The sequence below is a fragment of the Danio rerio genome, chromosome 19 (assembly GCF_052040795.2).
Source record: "Danio rerio strain M-AB ecotype USA chromosome 19, GRCz13ab, whole genome shotgun sequence".
Classification (NCBI taxonomy): Eukaryota; Metazoa; Chordata; class Actinopteri; order Cypriniformes; family Danionidae; genus Danio; species Danio rerio.
In genome coordinates, this window is record NC_141039.2 from 11,438,795 (window position 1) to 11,462,500 (window position 23,706).

The following is a 23,706-nucleotide window of genomic DNA, read 5'->3' on the forward strand; positions in this document are numbered from 1 at the left end:
TACACATTTTAATATTACACATGACTGTGTATTTTTTTAAGGTATTTGTCATGTCACAAATCATTTAGCTGAAACAGGGAAAGTGTAAAAAACGATGAAAATAGGGTTATAAATAGGAGAACAGAAACAGGGCAGATCATTATGAAATGTAAATCTGTTTCTGGCTGAGCCCTGTGCAATCTTGCATAATTGACTTATCCTAATATGGAGAGGCAGCACCTCCTTCAACACTGGATCATTACTCAGACACACTCTTCCTTCATTACTTGCCCCTTCATTCTTCATCCTTGGATCACTAGCACAGGTAAGCATGCAGTTATATATCTCTTTAAAGTTTACTTCTACTAACTGGCATAGTGATTTTAACCAGATATGTGTTAATGTTAATCACTTATCATTAATATTTTTAGTTTGTGGCTTATATATCTTATACATTTGATTTTCTTCTGAGGTTGTTTTCATTTATTAATTATCATGTCTTAAGTTCATTTCTACATGTTGTTCTAGCTACATTAAAAGAATCATTGCAATCAACTTATTGTAGACTAAATTTACACTTACATTTAATCATTTGGCACTCTTTAATCCAAAGTAACTACCATAGAAGTAATCCAAACAACATGGAATTAAAATGACAACTTCCCTGTTAGTCAAATGAACTATAAAAGTTATAAATACTTATAAAACTGTTTGTCATAGGAGAAAAATAGAAACTAGAAAGGAAATAAAATGTTGTTATTAGAAAGTCTGAGCAAATTTTATTAAAATTAAGAGTAGAAAGTGCAAAAACATGTTAGTAATAGAGAGAAAATAAGAGTGTGTTAGTGACAAGAGTTTATAAAACCTATAAATATGTGATAAATTTGGGCTATTACATTTTTAGAGGTATTTTTACTGGGAAATCCTGACAATAGTTTGCATTATGTAAGATAAAACTGAATAAAAAGTAGTATTACACTTTTCAAATCTCTACAAACAAAAATGATGAACATTGCCTCTAATTTATCAGTAGATAATGTATGTATGAGAGATTGCCTTAAGAGAATATTTACAGAGATAGTTTACTCCCCAAAATTATTTCATTACTATTTACCTACCATAAAGTTTTTCAAATCTGTGTGAATTTCTTTAAGTAAAAAAGGGGGATATATATATATATATATATATATATATATATATATATATATATATATATATATATATATATATATATATATATATATATATATATATATATATATATATATATATATATCTCAAAACACCTTTATGTTTAACCATTTTGGAACCTGCATGGATTTCAATGGACATCACGATAAATTGTGTGTTTTTTTTGTTTTGTTTTTTGGTCCTGGGGCAGTTCAACAGTTTTAAAGCATGATGTCTATGATATTGTATGTTTTTCATTCAAACAAATGGCATTAATGTCCACTATGCTGAAGAAAAGCATTGCAGCACTTTGTTCCAACACAACAGCAACACAGCAACGTTTTTAATAATTTTATTCACATTTATTAACATGTTGCCAATATTTCATATTGTATAGAAAAAAATGATTCCTTTTTATAAATGAAGTTAAAAAGGGTTGTAGAACAGCAGGCTTTGAATCTGGATTTTTAAAAATGTGTCTGTCCATTATGACCAATGGGTTTCAATGTTAAAAATGTCTGTTTTTTGTAATTGACAGTGGTTTAAAGGAATAGCTCACCAAAAATTAAAATATAATCACTATTTTATTTACTCTCAAGGGTTTACAAACACTTATTAGTTGTTTTTTCTTCTGTTGAACACAAAAGAAGAAAGCTGAAATCTTTAACCATTGACTTCATAGTTAAATTACCATAGAAGTCAATGATTACATGTTTTTAGCTGTCTTCAAAATATCTTATTTTGTGGTTAACAGAAGAAGTAAATATTGTTTCATTTTTGGGTCAGTACCTGTATGGGAGACCTCATGGGAAAACTAGGTTGCTTTTGGAAGTGGTGTTAGTGAGGCCAGCAGGAGGCACTCAACCTGCAGTCTGTGTGAGCGAAGGGGACACTATAATGTCAGTGAGCATCATATTTCAGATGAAATGTTAAACCGAGGTTCTGACTCTCTGTGGTCATTAAAAATCCCATGGTACTCCTCGGTGTCTTGGCCAAATTCCCTCCATCGGCCTTTATCCATCATGGCCGCCCAATCACCCCCTTCCACAGAATTGAGTCTATCACTGTTTCTACACTCCACCAATAGCTAGTGTGTGGTGAGCGCACTGGTGCTGTTTTCCTGTGGCTGCCCTCGCATCATCCATGTGGATTTTGCACACTGGTGGTGGTGTGGAGAGACTCCCCTCATGATTGTTAAGTGATTTTGTGTATGGCCATAGACAATAAATGCACTATATAAATACACATTTCATTACATTTTTGGGTCATCCTAATCTATTGCTTTAAGTGCAACAAACCATCAATGGTTCAGTCTTCACCACTTCAGCACTCAATTGTCAATCTCTTCCCTCTCACTCAGACAGAAGTCATGGGAAACGCACAGAGCGGAGGGATTCCCAGAGAAATCCTGGATGACCTGAAGCTCACCACCAGGTTCTCCGAATCTGAGATCACCCAGTGGTATGAGAACTTCCAGAAGCAGTGTCCTACAGGTCGCATCACACTGCAGCAGTTCGAGGAGATCTACGGTAAATTCTTCCCTGACAGCGATGCCACCACTTACGCCCAACACGTTTTCCGCTCCTTTGATGCCAATGACGATGGAACGTTAGACTTTAAGGAGTACGTTGTGGCTCTTCACATGACCTCCTCGGGCAAGTCCACCCTAAAGCTGGAGTGGGCCTTCTCACTGTTTGATGTGGACAAGAACGGTTACGTCACAAAACCTGAAGTGATTGAACTCAGCCAGGTAAGGAAATTATTAGTTTATCCTACATAAAGTGTACAAGAATGGGATGTTGGACAAACACTACTCTACAGATATACTCTGTTTCTAATATATCTGTCATACACTCAAAAAAAAAAAAATGACTCGTTCAAACTACTTAATATTACTTAAATTAGTTGGAACAACACACATTTTTTAGGGGGCAATTTAAAATATTTTAAGTTCAAACCACTTAAATGAGTAACAATGATTAGGATAACTTAAACGATTTGTGTTTGGACAACATGAAGGAATTGTGTGGAACCTAACATTTTTTTTTACAGTGTAGACCAGGGTTGGCCAATCCTGTTCCTGGAGATCCACCTTCCTGCAGATTTCAGTTGCAACCCTTATCAAACACACCTGTCTGTAATTATCAAGTGGGTTTTAGGTCCTAATTAATTGGTTCAGGTGGGTTTGATCAGGGTAGGAGCTAAACTGTACAGGAAGGTAGATCTCCAGGAACAGGATTGAGCACCCCTGGTGTAGACCATGCTTAAATTGCGATATTGTGATATCAAGCAGATACCTCAAACCTCATTGGTTAAACAAATATGTACTTCCGCTCCCAAATTTCTTATTCGATGTTTGACGTAATCTCAACTGAAACATGAGGAGGGGGTGGGACATAGAGTAGCTCCTCCCTTTAAAAAAAAACAGGCAATAGCATTTTGTTTCATCACAGCTTTATCAGTGTGACTAGTTGAGCTCAAGCGCATCAAATAAAAAGTATGTTGAAGGGGTGGGGCATGTCAGATACTAGAGAGCATTTGATTGGTCAAAAGACTTGATGAGAAACTGAAGTATGAGGTGACCTGAAAAAAAAAACGTTGATCCTTGTAGGCGGAAATGACAAACTGCAAGCTTTGCATATAAGGTTTATATCTTCTAAACACAACTTTTTCAAGAAGGGTCTGGATGCAGACCTGGTGCAGTGCAATCTGAGCTGCATCCAATGCTTTTTAATGGGCTCACCTAACCCCACCCCTGACCCTACCCATCACAGTGACATCACTCACTCCATTTGAGTGCATTGTGTCTTACATTGCATCGCTAAGTGATGCAATCTCAGCTTGCATCATTAAGGCTGCGTCCAGATACTGTTGACTTTTTCACAATTTTTGAGAGCATCTTACGTACACAGTGATACTAACATCTAAAAAAACTTTATTTTCATTTCACAGGACCTTTAAAGCCAGAGTATTAGTGAAGTGAAGAGTAACACCATTTTATTTAGATATTTAAAAATCTATTTAACAATGCTGATAAAATATTGTTAGTGTAAACCTTTTCTGGCAGTAAAAGTTCCATCACAATCACCGTTGAGAAATCAATGGTCAGTTTTTCATACTTCTAATTTAGTAATTCTTAAATAAGTCTTTTATACTTAATATCTGGAAAAAAATGAACGTCATGGTTCTAATTTGTTGTCATCAGCAAAGTTTAGTGTTGTGTAGACTTGCCTAATCTCATAGAATTAAGTTAAATAAGTTTAAAAACACAAAACCATTTGTGAACACGTATAGACAGAACAATTTTCATTGACGCTTGTCAGAGAAAAAAACGTGATCAAAATGGTTAATGCATTTGTGAATACATTAAGATAAACAATACTAACACAAACTCTGCATATGGTGCAAATTGACGTCAAAATACCATTGCTTGGACAAAAGCTTATTTTCCGAATCCAAGGTGAAATCTATTAAATCAGATAAATTTATCATCTGGAACCAATTTCTAAAATCATGTTAATTGTTTGTAGGGCTGTTGCGATACTGGAATTTGCTACCAATCAATACTGTAATTTTAAAAACATCCATTTCCTGCTAACATTTAAGCGCTGTTGAGCACGTTCTTAAACAGCACTGATTTGCCATTGTGTTGATTTGCCGTGAAGGTCATCAGTTCACTGAACTCACCGCTGTTTACTGAGTGGGACACTGGAGCAGTTTAAAGGCGTGAAGATCAGCTGGTTTGTCTATAAGCTGACATACAAGCGATTCTCTGATGAATCACGGCTTTATGGACGTTTTTAAAATTCCAGTATCGTGACAACCCTAGTTGTTTGTTATATGTTGTTATCATTGTTTTGGACTTAGCGATTCTTGTAGAATTAATTAAAACTATTTTAAATACTTCATAACTATTGTAAAACAACACTGACACCCTTTGTGAATACTATTAGATAAGAAACACTAACAAAAACTTGATGTAAAATTTATTTTTTGCCAACAAAATCCAACCATTTATGAAAATACAACTCTTTAAAGTCAGGTAGATTCTGGTGGACTGGTGGATTTAAGCATCCACCATCTTTCAAAAGTGTTTCTTTTTGTCGTTGTTGAAATTTGTGACTACTCTTGTTCAGGTCATTGTGAGGAAGGGTGAATAAGTTCTCTGTCCAAACTTTGCTGGTCATACAAATTCGCTTGAAATCTGCAAGATTTTTTAATTGAGTTGTTCTTCATACATTGCAACACTACTAACGGAACAACTGCCTGCAAAACGTCATCAAAAAGTTACAGTTTTTTGAATGCGTCTCAGATTCAGAGTCAGGTCGTTTTGACTGGGACGATCACAACACAAAGAGCATCAAACATCAAACTGACCTAAGATCAGCGATTAGAGTGACATCACCCTTAAGCTGAAGCTCTATAAGAACTGATTGCGGCGAGAGGTTGAAGGATTCATTGGTGGGCACTGTGAGAGAGATAATCCTCAATATGCAATCAGGATTTAAGAGCACGGGCACGGGGGAGATTCAATGACACGTCAACTTATAAGCCTTCTTCTCAGTAATGGCTGATCAATGTCCTAGGGAGTAGAGTAGGGTGTTGGGCAGAGATGTTGTACTGTAGTTTAGATGAATCAAGAGAACAGATATCCTATGATCCCGAGGTTAACTTCCATTCAAAAATAAACTACTGTACAGTGTAATATTATGTCACGGAAGGTTTTTTTGAACTATGGAATATGGGAATGCATATATATCTCATGTCTCTGCTTTTTTCTTGTGAAGTATGAGTAACAAAAATTATTTTATATGCACACAGACTTAATTTTCAGAAAGCCAGCACAAGTGCTTCTGGGGAACTGACTTTCCATTACAAAATCTCTATGTTTAAGATCTAACTTCTTTAGAAATCAGTGATCTTCACTGCCTGATAGATATACGATATAAAGTGGGTCTCAGACTGGACAAGAAGAACTGCATTAAATGTAATTTTTCCATGCCATGTCTTTAAAATATTAACATTTATTTTACCTTTAATTAGAATTTTTAATGAAGTTTCTGTGCTAGCCTGCTGCTACCGACGGTAGTGTTTACATGGTCTCTTATCTCGTTTTATGCTTGAACAACTAATTGAATACCTAAGTATATTTACCTGGATTTATTTTAATTAAATTACAACATTGGTGCTGTAAAGGGAACTCTATAAAATTGAAAATAGTCACATTAACCTTTCACAGGAAGTTGAAAAACGTTAGCTGTGCATATTCCTCATTGAGGTGCGCGTCAAAGTGGGGGTCTGCTGTTTTTCCCATTTGCAGTAGTTTTAATGTTATGCTGACTTGACTGTGAAAGAACGAGCTGGTTCAGTTTTGACACAAGTCACACAAAAACACTTCAAAAATCCATATAATTGACATAAGCTTTTGCTCCTCCATATTGTCTCCAAACTATAGTCGTTCGGTCAATACAGAAAATACAGCCAATATTTTGAATTGTCTAATTAAGGCTACATGTGCATGACAATGATGTTGCCACAATGGAAAAGGTTTTTTCCTTGCGTTTTGAAAAAGTTTTACGTCTATGACAAAGTTTCAAAATGATCTGCAGATAGGAAAATTTGCCAAAAACACCATATGCCAGGAGATTATTTGGCGTTGTCACCCAATTAGTAAACTTTGGTGGTCGTGTCTATGAATTATTCTCCTAGTGTGTAGCTTCTCCGCTTTTAATTGTCATGTGTAAAGTAATCCACACGTTGCTGATTAACCGTTAGGAAACATTTAAGCAACAACAAAACAACATAATTGTTTTCAATGTCGGGAATATCATTTTAGGTGTTAACATGGACTTAAAAACATTTTTTATTATGTTTTTAATATATCCATTTTTAGTCCCTAATTTGTTTCGTTTTTATGATCTCAATCTTACATTTTAGCACAATTTGCTCATCTCATTCACCCCACATTTAAATACGTGAAGTAGGAACCTTTCCTCATGAGATCGGGCTGGTAAGCACACACTGCAATTTTTTCATCAGCTGCTGATTGACAGTTTATACTGTTTGTCAGCTAGTTATAATTTGAGGTATCACAATGATATAGTATATTAATGAAATAAATAAAGGTACAAAACCTGCCACTGGAGTGGTTCCTTTTTTAAAAGGTACACATATGTACACAAAACATATGCACCTTAAAGTTACATTGTAATACCTAAAAAGTACAAATGTGTACCTCATAGTACCTTAAACATACAAAAGCATACCAAAAAGGTACAACATTGTACTTTTAAGGTGCAAATGTGCACATTTAAGGTACAAAAGTGTACCATTTTAAAGGTGATGAAGTTAATTACTGAATCCCAGTTAATTCTGAGAGTGTGATAATAAAAGTAAAATCATTATTGCAATTGTAGCTATAGTACATTTTTGACTAATATTAAAATATTGTTTTATATACAGTATTTGTAATAAAATTAGATTTTCTGTATGTTGAATTTTTTACTATTTTCAAAAATGTAAATGTGGACTGAATCATTGAATTGAAATTCAATTCATTTACTATTTCACAAAAGGTCATTAAAAGTTCATGCAGATTTAACTTTTGGGTTAGAAGACTGCACCAGGTATCCCTGTGCTCTTTATCTTGCCAAAGCTCTTAAGCAAGATTGACACAGCTGGCGCTATTTCATCCATTTGTTTTGACTTATTGTTAGGTAACTTAAGCTATATTGGGGTGAGCTGAATCAGCAATGCAAACAAATTAACGAACAAGCTAAGCTTGAAGAAAAGAGTAAGATTGAAACATACAGGGATCTGAGGGAACGCAAGGAGAGACACGTTACAGCTAAGCTAAGCTTGGATTAGAGAACAAAATAACAGATTTGGAAATACGCCACTTGTGTAATAAGATGTTATCCAAAGAATAGGTTCAAAGTGTTCAACTATAACATCCCCTCAAAAGTGCATCTAGCAGTCACCCTAGGTGAAATAATAATAATAATGTTTTATTAAAGGAATTACATCCTAACATGGAAAATGTTGAGATTTATTAAAACAAATTGACAAAGTCTTTGTGGCACAGCCATATGCGTGAATCTATAATTACAGATGCCATTTCAAAATGTGAAAAACTGTTTAGAATTTTTTTCCAATTTGATACTTAAAACTTTTAGTTTTAGTAATTAAGTGGATTTCAAACACAGTGGAATGAACCACCAACTTATCCAGCAAACACAGCGAACACCCTTTCAGTTGCAACCCAGCACTGGGAAACGCCCATACACTCACATTTACAGACATACACTACGGCCAATTTAGCTTATTCAGTTCACTCATAGACTGTGGGGGAAACCAGAACACCTGAAGGAAACCCACCCGAACATAGGGAGAACAGGCAAACTCCACACAGAAATGCCAACTGACCCAGCTGGGACTCGAACCAGTGACCGTTTTGCTTAGTGTTGACAGTGCTAGTGCTAACCACTGAGCCACTGTGCCAACTGTGTTACATCAGTTTTATATTTTAAAGGCAACAGTTTTGCCAAGTTTAAACTTTTTCAACTATTTTAGCTCGTTTGCTACTGCTAAGAGCACATGGCACTAATTCAATCATGAGTAAAAGACTATTAAACAACCCACAGCAATAAGGTCGCTGGTTCAAGCCTCGGCTGGGTCAGTTGGCGTTTCTGTGTGGAGTTTGCATGTTCTGCCTGCGTTCACATGGGTTTCCTCCAGGCGCTCTGGTTTCCCTCACAGTCCAAAGACATGCGGTACAGGTGAATTGGGCAGGCTAAATTGTCAGTGTATGAGTGTGTGCGTGTGTGATTGAGAGTGTGTGCGGATGTTTCCCAGAGATGGGTTGCGGCTGGAAGGGCATCCTCTCCGTAAAAACGTGCTGTATAAGTTGGCGGTTCATTCCGCTGTGGCGATCCCGGATTAACAAAGGGACTAAGCCGAAAAGAAAATGAACGGTAACCTTTTTTTTTTTACTTTTTTTTTTTTTTTTTTTTACGAAGTAAATCTTGGTGTAGAAACTTATTTTCTCAGTGGCCACACATACCTTTCAATGCTTCAGATCTTAAAAGTGAGGGCCATTGTCATAATTTCCTATACCTTCCATAATTGTGGGAGATAATTACTTAAATTTATAGGGAAAGTACAGTACAGAAACAGAACTGACACAAGATGTATGTTTTTATAAGATACAAGTTATTTTTAAACCATTTCATTTATTCTAATTAGAAAAAATTACCATGTTAATACATTAATTAATGAAATATGTGACCCTGGACCAAAAAGTTAAAATATTTATAATATACAAAAGGATTATATTTGGCTGAGATGCAGCCATATATGCTGGAAGTAGAATTGCATTTTCACCAATACACTGTGGGAAAATTTAATGTGTATTAAAAAAAAGTCAAATGTATAGCAAAAAAGGTTAAATGTATTTGTATTGTACTGATACTGAGTTACATTAATTAAATTAGAAAAAATATTTTCAGTTTTATTTAGCAACTTACAGCAATACATTTTGTATGTAATTTGTATGTTAAAAGTGTAATTGGAAATGACAAATGTAAATTATTTAAATGAATTTTCATTTTGAGCAAACTTTGCATATTGTCTTGGAAAAGGCTAATTAAAAAAAACATTGCCGTCTTTGGTATTGCATTCCCATTTTACATATTAGATTTCAAAATTACTTTTGCTACTTACATGCTTCCATACATTTAGGCTTTTCCCACAAATTTTACAATAATAGAAAAAAATACACCGTCTAGTTCACACAAGAAAAAATGTGGACCTTGGACACCTTTGGGGCTAAAACGTAAGCATACATTTTGGCCCCAATGACCTTCCATACAAATGTACCTACATTTATACAATCACATCATGTGATGATGATTTTGCTTCAGATGTCACTCTGATAAACTCAGCAAGTTAATTTAAGCCAGACACCTAGTAATTTGATCAAATTGTCTCTGATTTTTCTGATCAGGCCATTTTCAAACTCATCCCCAAAGACAAGCAGACAAGTCTTCCCAACGATGAGAGCACGCCAGAGAAAAGAGCAGAGAAACTCTGGGCCATCTTTGACAAAAAGGACAACGGTAAGAAAACTATCGGACTGCTTTATTCAATATTAGCACATTAACAACGTTAATAAACCCAATTCTCTTTCACTCCTGCAGAACGAGTGGCAGAGGGGGAGTTCATTGAAGCCATCCAGTCAAGCGATGATGGTCTACGGCTCATTCAGTATGATCATAAATGAGCCAGCATAATCATTATCCTATAACGCGAGTTTTTTTTTTTCATGCTTGAATGTATGTGTATTTGTTGCTTATTAAATGTGTTAAAGGTTCACCATCATAAAGGTGCTGTCTGTACAGTTTTGACTCTTCTAATTCATAAAAAATACCACAATATGTTAGCAGATATAAGGAATATAATAAATTAACATACTACTTTATCTGAAAAACAATGCTATAGTCAGTTATTCTCCTTTGAAAATGTACATTCTGTATTGCTATGTCTGTCTTTGTTTTGGTCTGTGTAACTCCACCCACTGCCAGTTTACCTAATTCTATTTTGGCACTCCAGGTTGCCATGTTGGGAAAAAACCCTCCCCACTCCAAGTGTATCTGTGGACTGCAATAGAGGGGCGTAACATGAAGGGGGCGTGACTTACAGTTGTAAGTTAGAGGCGTAACATGCAGTTATCAAGATCCCTTTGACCCATGGCAGATGTCAATGAGATGTTGTTAGCAAGATGGTGGAAATACTTTCCGAAGAACATTTTCAGCAAATGTTTTCATATTCTCCACATTTATTCATAACATATTCATTTGCTATATTATTATTTTCATTCGTTCATTAAGCAACTGTACTCACTGACTTCCACTGTTGCCAACTATTTTCAACAAAAAGGCACTTAGCTGTGCCTGAAAAGTCGCTAAAAGTTGCTAGATTACATCATACATTAATTTGCATATTACTGACGTCATCACGTTCTACCATTTCTGTTTGTTTAACAGCCTACGGTCAATAAAGGGGTATTTATATTTGCACTACACTTTGTGTAAGCATGTCAATTTAACTAAATTTATTGCTGTTTGGATACAGCATATCATAGATGTGTGGTGAATTTGCAGTAATCTCTCAGGCGTAATAAACTCAGACAAGTTCTGAAATTGTCACTTAAATCTCTTTGATTGTGAACAATAAAAGAATAACCGGTCAAGTTATATTGTTAAAATAAAGAAGAAGCAGATCGGTTTGACTGTACAAGAGAAATACCTTAACACTTCCGGTGCTAAATCATTTGCCGTCAGTACGCAGAGGGGGGATCTGCAGGTGGGAGAGGCTGCTGTACGAAGACTGGGCCGCCTGTCAGTGCTCAGAGCCGGGGGAGGGGCTGATGGCATCACCTGCAGCTCGTTAAGAAGGGTAACGCCCCATTCACACGGGGCTTCAGCGCCAACGCTTCCTATTTACTTTGAATGGGTGATGTCAGGCGTTGCCGAACTGCATTGTGGATCCATCGGCACCACTTCAGAGGCGTTGCTCGGCGCAGAAGTTGGGACTAGTTCAACTTTTCAAGCGTTGACGGAAGCGTCAGCCAATCAGATTGCTGAATGCAAATACACCAGTTAGACAGTGGCCTATTGCTGACAGAATTTCATTGGCTGATGCTGCTATGACGATCGCGGCAACCTTAACTTCAGACATGCCTTCAGTCAAGCGTTGACCCTGAAGCCCCTGTGAATGGGGTGTAAGGACGGAAATGACAGCCTATAAAAATCTCCAGTAACACACAAAAAAGTCACCAGATTTGTCGCTAGTAGCTTTTTTGAAAATTTGTCGCTAAGGGGGGGTCTGAAAAGTCGCTAAATATAGTGACTAAGTCGCTAAGTTGGCAACATTGCTGACTTCTTCACCTGTTTTGGCATGACAGTTAACCTACTCAACGTTGCCCTCCTGTGGTTGTAAATAACAGTACAATGACCCCATGTATAATGATAGAAATTAGGTCTGAACCTGTCGGATCCCATCGGGTTTCTTCAGGTTTGGGCAAACATCTTCAGCTCTAATATAGACGTTAACAACTGTGATGGTTGGGTTCAGGGTTGTGGAAGGTTTAGACACCATTAACTGTGATGGTTGGGTTTAAGTGTCGACGTTAATAACTGATGTACAGTGTCATATTGCCGACAACATAGCTTTTACATGTGGGTCTCCGTAACTTGAAGTTACGCCTCTAACATACTACAAGTTACACCTCTTCATGTTACGCCCCTGTCTTGCAGTCCGCAGACAGACCCTACACTGAATTTGGACTGCAATACCTAGTTCAACCACAAGATGTCAATCCTACATACTGCACCTTTAAATTTGAGTGCCGCCATTTTATAAGCAATATGTTAATTTTGTTTTTGTGTCATGAACATATTTGACTTTTTGTCATGCGTTTTGTTGTGATTTAGAGCTTTATATGCTTTTCACCTTGTTTAAAGTCTACTTTTATTTTGATAGTCTTAAAGTGAACAATCGTTCTATGGAAGTTGATACTTAAAAACATTTGTTTAGGTAATCTTTGATCCAAATCTGGTGACGGGTTGGGTGAAATACACCTACACCCCTCAAGTTGTTAATTTATTGCAACTGAAAGATGAGAGGAGGAGCAAAAAATAAGACCCCGCCCCCTACTGAATATTAAAACGTCATCCTACTGTCATTAAAGTCTGCAGCAAACTATAGTTTCATGCAGATTTTAATCGCATACCTTATATGATCATTCGTAATTAGTTTTGGATTATAGTTTGTAGGTTCATGTTCAGTTGATGTGCTGTTGATTAGTCTCACAAATGGGTTTTGATGGAAATAGTCATGTTAAATTTGTTTGATAATTCTCAATGTGTTGTTGATTTCATTCAAACAAGATTTTTATGGTTTATTTTTTGCACTACATTACATTTGTTTCTAACAGTATTATTTCCTTACAGTTGTGTAAATATTACACAATCAAAAGTAATTTGAATGATTATATTTTTTGTTATTTCTTGATTTGAATATTCAAGTTTTGGCCTGGTTTTGAATATTTAAGAATTTGTGTGTGTCTGCTTGTATTATAACTTGAACATGCTTCCTATCTTCACCATAAACAAGACTACGAAACATAAGAAAAAGCTCTTGTCTCTTGTGATTGTGGTTTTCTTTTTCCCGTTTCTCATTCTGTCCGTCTCTCACTTGATCTCTGTCTCTTACTGGGGAGATTATTCACATAATCTTCTGTCCAGCTTTTGAAAGCATCTGTCTAAAGCTGCAGGAATTCTTCTGTTTTTTGTAATCTGTCCATCAAGTCATCTTGTACAGTATACTCAGATTACGTGATACATTGTGCTTGGTGCTTTTATTTAAAAAATGTATATGTACACACACACACACACACACACACACACACACACACACACATATATATATATATATATATATATATATATATATATATATATATATATATATATATATATATATATATATATATATATATATAGTGAATAATGAGAAAAGTCTTTGAGAACAAAACATGATCCAAACTAAATCCACCCAAAATTCCTGGAGATAAATCTCCAGATCTGAACTCCCAGTATTGAAAAAGCCTTTTATTTTTTATTAAATATTTTACAAACAGTTAAAGAAACAGCACAACCTGCAAATTATTATTATTTTCTTCTTCCTCAGACATTACCTTTCAGTTGTTTTAAGATGTAGCTTTTTTCCTTGGTACAAAAGTAGGCTTTTATGATTTTCTTTTTGCAACAAAACTAACCAAACATCCAAAACAATGCTGTATGCTTGGCTGAACATGCAAATACACCTATTGTATACAATGGCTTCTTTATTTGAAGGAAAATTTGCAACGCCTTTATTAAACTGTAATGGATGTAACATTTATTCTGAGAAAAGTATGCACACTGGTGTGCAGCATGCATCTACTTTTAATGGTTGCATCTTGTGACATCATGTCCTGTTTCTGATTTAGTTCAGATTTTTTGTTATTTGTTTTAGTTATATTTGAAATCCCAGTTTGTTTGTTTTTTTAATAATGTAACACACAAACATAAATCAAATTAGTTTAAATTGAGCCAAATTCTTTTAGAATACATAATAGAATAAAGCTAGTCCAGTGTACCACGGCCTAGAGGAAAACCACATTGTTCCTTCTGGATCCTAGGTTCAACCATCGGCCGGATCCTCCTCTCCTGTACCCTGGCATAGACTTTCCCAGGGAGGCTGAGGAGTGTGAGCCCCCTATAGTTGTAGCACACCCTCCAGTCTTCCTCCTTAAAAATGGGAACCACTACTCCAGTCGTCCAGTGCAGAGGTACTGTCCCTGACCTTCATGCGATATTGTAAAGACGTGTCAACCAAGACAACCCCACAATATCCAGAGACCTAAGATACACAGGGTGAATCTCATCCACCCCCGCTGCTTTGCTATTGTGGAGCTTGCAAACTACCTCAGTGACCTCAGCTTGGGTGATGGGTGAGTCCACCCCTGCATCCCCAGTCTCTGCTTATTGAAAGACATGTCAGTTGGGTTTAGGAGATCCTCAAAGTATTCCTTCCACCGTCTGACAACAGACGAAGTTAACAGCTCCCCACTTCCGCTGTAAACAGTGTCGATGTGGAGCTGCTTTCCTATCCTGAGGCACCGGACAGTTTGCCACAATGTCTTTGAGGCCGACTGATAGTCTTACTCAATGTTCTCCCTAAACTCTACCCAAGTCTGAGTTTTTGCTTCCGCAAACGCCCATGCTGCAGCACACTTGGCCTGCCGGTACCCATTAGATGCCACTGGAATACTGCAAGCCAACCAAGCCCCGTAGGACTTCTTCAGCTTGACAGCATCCCTTACTTCCAGTGTCCACCACCGGGTTTGAGGATTGCCGCCTCAACAGGCACCACAAACCTTACAGCCACAGCTCCTTTACAGCCTCGCCAACAATACAGTCATAGAACATGGACCATTCGGTCTAAATGTCTCCCTCGGAATCTGGTCAAAGTTTTTCCGAAGGTGATAGTTGAAAATCTCTCTCACTTGAGGTTCAGCCAGATGTTCCCAGAGGACCCTCACAATATGCTTGGGCCTGCCAGGTCTGTCCAGCTTTTCCTCCTGCCAGGGTTCAAGGGAGTATGCCCAACCAGTCCACATGTGTTTTGTGGATTTGGAGGAGGCATTCAACCGTGTCCCTTGTGGCATCCTGTGAAGGGTGCTCTGGGAGTATGGGGCAGAGGCGCTCTGTTAAGGGCTGTCTCGTCCCATATGAACAGAGTTGGAGTTTGGTTCACATTGCCGGCAATAAGTCAAACTTGTTTCCAGTGCTTGTTTCCAGAATTTCAAAGCACAGCCTTGGGCTGGAGGGGGTCTAGGACCTGGGTCCACAGGATTTCATGTCTATTATTCGCAGTCGATGTTGTTCTGCTGGCTTCATCGAGCATGGACCTTCAGCATGCACTGGGGCGGTTTGCTGTTGAGTGTGACGTGGCTGAGATGAAAATCAGCACCTCCAAATCTGAGGCCACTGTGCTCTACTAAAAAAAATGGTGGTTTGCCATCTCCAGGTCGGAGTAAAGTCCTTACTTCAGGTGAAGGAGTTTGTTCACAAGTAAAGCTTGGTTTATATTTCTGCGTCAAGTGACCGGCGTAACCCACGGCGCATGCAACGTGTGTAGCTGTGCATTTATACTTTTGCGTCTCTGTTGGTCTGCATTAACACTACCGAAACACTAGTTGGCAGTGAGGTGTAAATGTTCCTCTGTGTCAAGTTTCTTCGCTGCTTTTTTGCTTTTCCTGAACATTTCCAGGATGTACAAGTGGTGCAAACTCGCTCATTTTGAGGTACGAAACCGGCAGACGTGCAACAACTTTAACTATGAGGTAAACACAAAAAAAAACTTTCCATCCGGAGCTCCTTCACAGGACTCCACACTTGTAAACAATTGCTCCATCAGGCTCGCACCATTCACGCGGCTCTCGGTCCCGTCCAGACTCGTCAGCTACCAAGCTGACCAATCACAGAGCTTGCGCTATGCGTCGTTGCGACGTGTAGTTAAATTTTTTAAGAGGTGCACGTCAGCGACACCGACGGCCACGGCGAAGGGCTATGCGTCAGCGCCGTAGCATACGCCGGCGTTTGACGCAGAAGTATAAATCAGCCTTAAAAGAAGGATGGAAAAATGTTGTGGTAAAGAAGAAGCTGAGCTGAAAGACAAAGCTCTCGATTTCCCGGTCAATCTATGTTTCTACTTTAACCTATGGTCATGAGTCCAAAAACACACAACATAAGTAAACTGAACGTACCAAATTGCCACCATAGTCGAGCTCTTAGTAAGCAGTATATCTCTCTATAGCACCCCTATATCCATCATTAGCCAGAAATAAGTCAGGGGGAGTTCATCAAGATCTACCAAAGCTCAAACTCCCCTCCTGCTAACGGGAGGGAGCCCAGCACCCGAGGATCTAATAAGTTCAGGGCTCTTTTCCAGGATGCCAGAATGTTGTTAAAGGATCACCAAAGATGTTTTTCCATATTTTATACATGACATGTTTCAGTTGTTTCTGAGCATGTAAAAGAGTCCTTCACAGTAAATGCTTAAGCAAAATATGGACGTTAAAAGGACAGTTCACCCACAAACAAAAAAATGGTTCCTCATGTGGGTTCCAATCTTCCATCTGCTGAACACAAAAGAAGATATTTTGAAGAATGTTGTAAACTTGTAACCAATGACACCCAAAGTAGAAAAACAACTACTATGGAAGTCAATAGTTCCAAGCTTTCAACAGTCTTCAAAATATCTTCTTTAGTGTTTAACACAAGAAAGATATTTAAAGTGAAAAGTAAACAAGTAAAAGGCGAGTAAATGATGACAGAATTTTCTTTCTTTCTTGTTTGAACTATCCCTTTAATTAAAAAAAAAGATATGCAAATGTGATCACTGATGGTACTGATGACGAAAAGCTTCGTTGTTTTTTTTTCTTTCTCCAAATGTCATTTCCCATTAGAGTCTCCTCAGCACATTTCATCGTTTCTCTCCCTCTCCAACGCTTCCTCCATCTCATCCATTTCTCTCTCGCAATCCTCGCATCCCTCTCTCCCACAGCCCCCCAATAGCACCAGCCCATGAGGACTCTTGGTGCCCACCATTCCCCCAATGGACCCTTCGTCTCTGGGCATCCACATGTTGTCGATGTACGCTCCCTGCTGGCTTTGCTGAACCAGCCGGCTGACCGAGTACAGGCTCTCTCCGCCGCTTGTGATCACCTCATCATAGGGAGGTGCGTGGTTGGCAGCTCGGGCTTCCTCCAGACGGACACGGGCACGGTGTTTCATCTCAATCAATGTTTTGGTGTAAGAGTTTAGTGTGAATACGGCCGCCGCCATGCAACAGCTGAAGGAGATCCAGGCCATTCTGTGGAAGAAGAAGAAATGGAAATTAATATTCAGATTCATAATCTCTATCTATCTATCTATCTATCTATCTATCTATCTATCTATCTATCTATCTATCTATCTATCTATCTATCTATCTATCTATCTATCTATCTATCTATCCATCCATCCATCCATCCATCCATCCATCCAACCCAACCATCCATCCATCCATCCATCCATCCATCCATCCATCCATCCATCTATCATCTATCTATCTATCTATCTATCTATCTATCTATCTATCTATCTATCTATCTATCTATCCATCCATCCATCCGTACATCCATCTATCCATCCATCCATCCATCCATCCATCCATCCATCCCCAGGCGTATATTAATATAGCACTAGACAAAGGTATAAGGATACTCACGCAAATGACCAGCCGTAGTCCCAGGTCTGAGGTCTCCAGTCTTTGGGCCCAATGCTGACAGTCATCTGGAATACTGTTGTGTACATCATATGCGCCACCATTCCCATCATGCCTAAAATGGAGAAAGGTTATTATTCTGCTAGTTTAATTCTGTTAAATATCGATTATGAATAACATTTTCTTAAAGTTGGCATGAAAGAAATATGTTCTATTCTTATTTTTCTATGCATATAGTAGTGCTTGTTATAAATGATGCGTCTGTGCACATTATTTTCTAAACATTCTTTAATAATCTTTAATCAAATCTCGTAACCTTCCCTCCCCCATCAAAATGACTTTTCTTTACTTTTGGTCACATGGAGTGCATTGAGGGCGGGGCTATCAGTCTTTTAAGGGCTATTAGGGCATGTTTTGTTTTTAGCCTGATTTTGTCCATTTAATAATCTTTCTCTGTTTTGTTGGCATTACCCTCCTTCAAACAATCCAATCGGTTCCCAAAGGTTGAAATCTTGCAGCACCCTTCTTTTTTCTAACTTCAATACCATTTCAATTGGATGTACAGTAAAGTCAAAATTATTAGCCCCCCTGTGAATTAAAAAAATATATATTTCCCATATTTCATCCTGCTGTGTTTGGTGTTTTATTCGCGGCATGGTGTTTTCATTCTCTGCCTCTTAGTCTAGTTGGTTTCGGTTTCGGTTGGCACTGGAACATGCATGTCCCATCTGTGAGTGCACGGTAAGTGTTTTCATTTATCGTGTGCTTGTGTCTTACATTCAGTCTCCTGTTGATGTTGTGTTTAGCATGTGGTTCATGTGCCACACGCTTTAATGTTGTGTTTCACGTTAATGAGTTTTCTCATTGGCTGTGTGTTGTTTAGGTCCTAAACATGGCTTGTGTTGTGTTTTTGTACCATGTGCTTCCCTATCTATTGTCTTGTCCCATCCACCTGTTTTTTTTTTTAGGGTTTTTTCACCTTTATTATGACAGGACAGTAGAGATGTCAGAGAGGAAAGCATTAGGGAAGGATCGCCAAAGTACCTGGCACCAGGAATCAAACTCAGGTCGCCATGAACACATCGGTGCTATATGTCAGCGCACAGTACCACTAGGATATTGTTGCCAACTACCACCAACCTTGTTATCCTATTATGTATCATTATGTTCACCTGCCCGCTTGTCAGTTTTATTGATTTGCTTTCCCTATTTATTCTCAGAGCGTGTTCTGTCCTGTGCTGGTCCATCACTGTCTCCTTCGTGACTGTCATGCCAATCCCTGCCAAGTCAGGTCCAGTCAGTTTGTCTTGATTAGTGATGGGTCGTTCATGAACGATTCGTTCATTTTGAACGAATCTTCAATATGAATTGGGCAGGTAGTGCAGGTAGTATTGTTAATTTCAAGTCTTCATCTTATTGGCAGAAGCCAATCATACGCATTTAGAGCCGGAAAAAGAATTGATCCGCTCACCTCTCAAGTCCCCTATCGGGTCTGAGTCACTCGTTCATCACGGGCCAATCATACGTGTTTAGAGCTGGAAAAAGAATTGATCTGTTCATCTCTCGAGTCCTCTATCGGGTCTGAGTCACTAGTTCCTCACGGGCCAATCATATGCGTTTAGAGCCGGAAAAAAAAATGAACCGTTCATCTCTCGAGTCCTCGGGTTTGAGTCATTCTGTCACGTGATGAACGAACGATCATGGCTCCTATTGGCTTAGACTGTGTACATTGGTTAAGATTATATGTGACTGTCAGTGTAACATGAATGAACCCCTGACATTTAAAGACATGAAGAGGTGAGCTGAGCAAAGAGACAAAAATGCCTTCATAGACAAAAGAGCAGGTAAACATTGAATTATTATTTTCTCCTTCTTATAGTATTCTAGTTATGACTTTTTTGTCGTCCAATCAACCTTTTGGGCTAGTTGTAGATGTGTTTGGAAGCAATTCGTAACATTTTAATTATATTTTGGCAAATTGAACCAAATCAACGAAATGACTCAAAAAAGATTCGTTCATCTTGATGAACGAGACTCAAAGATCCGAGTCAGTAAAATGATCCGAACTTCCCATCACTAGTCTAGTCTATTTTTTTCTCCCCACAGGGTTGTTTAAGTTGTTTTGTTTGTTTTCTTTATGTAATAAAGGCCTCCTCTCTTTTACCCCAAGCCGTGACAAAATGTTTAACAGAGCCAGGTTTTTTTTACTGTACTTCCTATAATATTACTTTTTCTGGGGAAAGTCTTACTTGTTTTATTTCTGCCATAATAAAAGCTGTTTTTTTAATTAAAAAAATTAAAAACATTTTAAGGTCAATCTTATTAGCCCCTTAAGCAATATTGATTGTCTACAGAACAAACCACCATTATACAATGATTTGTCTAATTACCCTAACTTGCCTAGTTAATCTAGTTTAGCCTTTAAATTGCATTTCATGCCGAATACTAGTATCTTAAAAATATCTAAAATATGATGTACTGTCATCATGGCAAAAAAAACAAACAAACAAACAGTTATTAGAAATGGGTTATTTAAACTATATTGTTTAGAAATGCGTTGAAAAAACCTTTACGTTAAACAGAAATAAGGGGGAAAATATACAGGGGGAAAATAATTCAGGAGAACTAACAGTTCTTACTTCAACTGTATATAAAAATATGGTAAAAAGGACAATCTTAACTTCCGTTGCTGAATTTAAAGCTCTCAGACGCAAACGCACCAGACAGCACAGTGCAGATGGCAGCAAAAGCGTTGATCTTGAGCGCATACATCTCCTTATTCAGGCACAGCAGCAGCAGCTCCACCCACATCATCAGAAAACCCATGGCCAACAGGCTGATGTATGCAAACTCTGAGACCACCGAGAGCCACAGAACTCCTACAGGACACGGACAGAAGCAGGAAAAGCACTTTAATGTCAGTTTTAAGGGTTATTATGGATGTGCAGCTCACAATCATCTCACCTTGGGTTTCTCCAGGGGTCAACTCAATGAAACTCCGACATTTCTCACCTGTGAATAATAAACACTGTTTGGCAGATGTCTTTTGGGGTGATAGATCTATTTTTCTACAACCACAAAATCTGAAAAAGTTGGGACAGTATGGAAAACATGCATAGGAGCATTCTTCAGAAGCATAGAGGGCCAATTTGCCAACAAATACATGAGAAAATTATTGAAATGTTTTAAAACACTGTTCCTTAAAGAAAGATATATAGACATTTGGATATTTCACCTACAACAGTGCATAACATTATTAAAAGATTCAAAGAATCTGGAGGAGTTTCAGTGTGTACAGGAGTGTACTGTCAAAACTGTACTGTGCCACAAGGAAGCCCTATGTTAACAGTGTCCAGAAGCACTGTCAACTTCTCTAGGCTTTGAGGAATCTGGAATAGACAGTCACTCAGTTGAAACGTGTACTGTGGTCAGATGAATCAGTATTAAAGTTATTATTTTGAGAACAAATAATGAGACAATTTGAGTTGAGAACGGAATTGAGCATCAAGGCCTGACAGTGTAAACGGGGCCTAACATTGTGAAGCATTTTGCCTTGTTCCTCATTTTCATTCAGTGCCACCTAGTCTGACCTCTCGCCTGTATTTTGACCCCGATTACTGGATTTCCCTTGGTATACTGTTTTGCTACTGCTTTTGACCCTTGCCTGCCTTAATAAACTGCATTTGAGTCCACAAGTCTTTTGTCAGTGTCACTTCTTAACAGTGTCAGTGCCCTCTGTCAAGGTAACTTGCACTTCTGTAATGGCACTAATAAGTGACAAGTACATAGAGATTTGGGAGCACAATATGCTGCCTTTTTTTTCCAGGGACACCCATGCATCAAAACGACAATGCAATACCACATTTACACACATTACTAAATCCTGGTTCCATTCCCGACCTGTCTTTAATAGAAGATGTGTGGCGCATTTTGAAGCGCAAAATGCAACAAAGAAGACCTTGCACTGTTGCTCACCTTAAGACTTGTTTGCAGGAAGAATGGGACAAAATTACACCTGAAACACTTCAACACTTGTGTCTTCAGTCCCTAAAGTGTCATCCTGTTACCTTCACTCATCCTACAAAAGTCTGTTTTGCAGTCTTCCGGGTCAACTGGGAAACTTGCACGCAATGCATTTAAAGGGTCACGAAACACCAAAACACATTTTTTGAGCTGTTGACAGTCGTATATGTGTCCCACACTGCTAAAAACACTATTAGGACACCTATATGTCGCTAAAAAGTGTAAATTGGTTGTTTTTGCGTTATTTCAAGCAAATTTGTACTTCCGGTTTGAAACGAATTTTTGAAGCTGCGTCACGGTCATGACATAATAGCGTGTATTCTAGCGTGCAGACTGGATGTCTGTGTCAGAGTGTGTCTTATTACGTCTTACAGTGTGATGCATTAATGCATGAGGAAGGCTTGGTTCAAACCAATCAGCGCGCTCTATTGTGCAACTTCATTAATATTCATTACTGTCACAGTGTTTAGAGGACAGAGACGCCACGTTGTGTTGGCAAAACAAGCGTGAAGTGTTGCTTTTATAGTTTGCTGTCGTTAAGTTTTGTTTTCATTTTCTCTCTGTGAGAGCTCATCTGGAGTCACGTGTGGATTAACAGTGTACGCGACGCTCGACAACAATAACTTACGTGTCTAAGGAGGATTATTGTTTACCTGAGAGCTTTTCTCATCTGCAAACGCTGAGATCCGGATTCGCTTGTAGTCTTCTCTTAATAAAGACACGGCAGTTGCTGGTGATTGTCCTGTCTCTACAGATTTGGTAAGTGAGCGACCAGTGCTCTTTGTTTATTCAGTTTGTTCGTATTGAACTAAGTTAACTATTGCACCGAGTGTAAACATGTTAGCACCACAACCAAACTTTAACCTCGTGAATAGGGTTTTTGCCGCATTTTGTGACCGGAATAACACATATGGCTTTCTGACACTACCTGCCGTGTGCATGTAAGTTTCCAGGAAATGCTGAGGGTTTTTTTCTCTCATTCGCCGTGCGGTATCAAACATTGCATGAAAAATACACGCTTAGAGCAGATCCTCGAATCAAATATCTCGTTTGTCTCGAGGGGCATGAATGAATTCCCTGAATGAAAGAGCCAAACTGCAGTTAAAGTCCACCATCTAATAATTTGGCAAATAATTCGACTACAGGTGTCCATGTAAACACCATCACTTTCTCCCGTGTGTGTGTTTGTGTGTTTTGACTCTGAAACTCACGCTTGCCCAAATAGACACTCCCACACCATCCCACTTTAGTTCTTCCGACACTCCCCCCTAAACAGAGCTGGACACGCCCACTTTTCTGACTTTTTCCAAAGTAGAGGTGTGAAAACACCCTGCTGAAACGAGGGGGTTTCATGGCCCTTTAATGCACGCACGTAACCCCGCCCCTAGCCCTACCCTCACAGTGACATCACTAGGTCTATTGAGTGCTTGTGTCTGAGACTATGTATCTGAGACTGCAAGTCTGCAGAGATACTATTGGGATGTGTTGCTTTCAATCTTCTATGAGGATGGTACACCTCTGGTGATGCTTGTAGCTTTCAGACTGAAACGAGACAAACCTTAATCCACTGATTTACACTCTCTATTTGACTCTGTTGACCCAGAGAGGGTGCCTACTAAAATACTCACAAATCAATTAACCAACCGGACCTCATCTACC

General features: G+C 38.3%; 2 protein-coding genes across 9 annotated transcripts in view; one reads left to right on the plus strand and one right to left on the minus strand.

Moving 5' to 3' along the window:
- The first annotated feature begins 232 nt into the window (after positions 1-232).
- On the plus strand, positions 233-13,343 carry rcvrn3 (recoverin 3). 2 transcript variants are annotated; one of them, NM_200825.2, is made up of 4 exons: positions 233-304; positions 2,510-2,899; positions 10,154-10,265; positions 10,347-13,343. In NM_200825.2, the coding sequence occupies exons 2-4, from the start codon at positions 2,519-2,521 to the stop codon at positions 10,427-10,429; spliced, it is 576 nt and encodes a 191-aa protein (NP_957119.2). In that variant the 5' UTR covers positions 233-304; positions 2,510-2,518; the 3' UTR covers positions 10,430-13,343. The 2 variants fall into 2 exon arrangements, 1 of the variants encoding a protein (NP_957119.2); XR_015516168.1 differs by lacking the exons at positions 10,154-10,265; positions 10,347-13,343 and adding an exon at positions 3,380-5,943 and having other exon boundaries at positions 262-304; positions 2,510-3,202.
- Positions 13,344-17,094: 3,751 nt separating this feature from the next.
- Positions 17,095-23,706, minus strand: part of si:ch211-232m10.6 — an 18,124-nt gene continuing 11,512 nt past the window's right edge. For 6 of the 7 annotated variants that reach the window (XM_087294926.1, XM_087294928.1, XM_087294927.1 and 3 more), the window contains 4 exons: positions 20,989-21,036; positions 20,745-20,903; positions 18,028-18,139; positions 17,095-17,631 (listed from right to left, as the gene is read on the minus strand). In XM_087294926.1, the coding sequence (XP_087151052.1) occupies positions 17,232-17,631; positions 18,028-18,139; positions 20,745-20,903; positions 20,989-21,036 (719 nt within the window). In that variant the 3' untranslated portion in view covers positions 17,095-17,231. The remainder of the gene's footprint in view (positions 17,632-18,027; positions 18,140-20,744; positions 20,904-20,988; positions 21,037-23,706) is intronic. The other variant, NM_001430899.1, reaches the window with a different exon arrangement.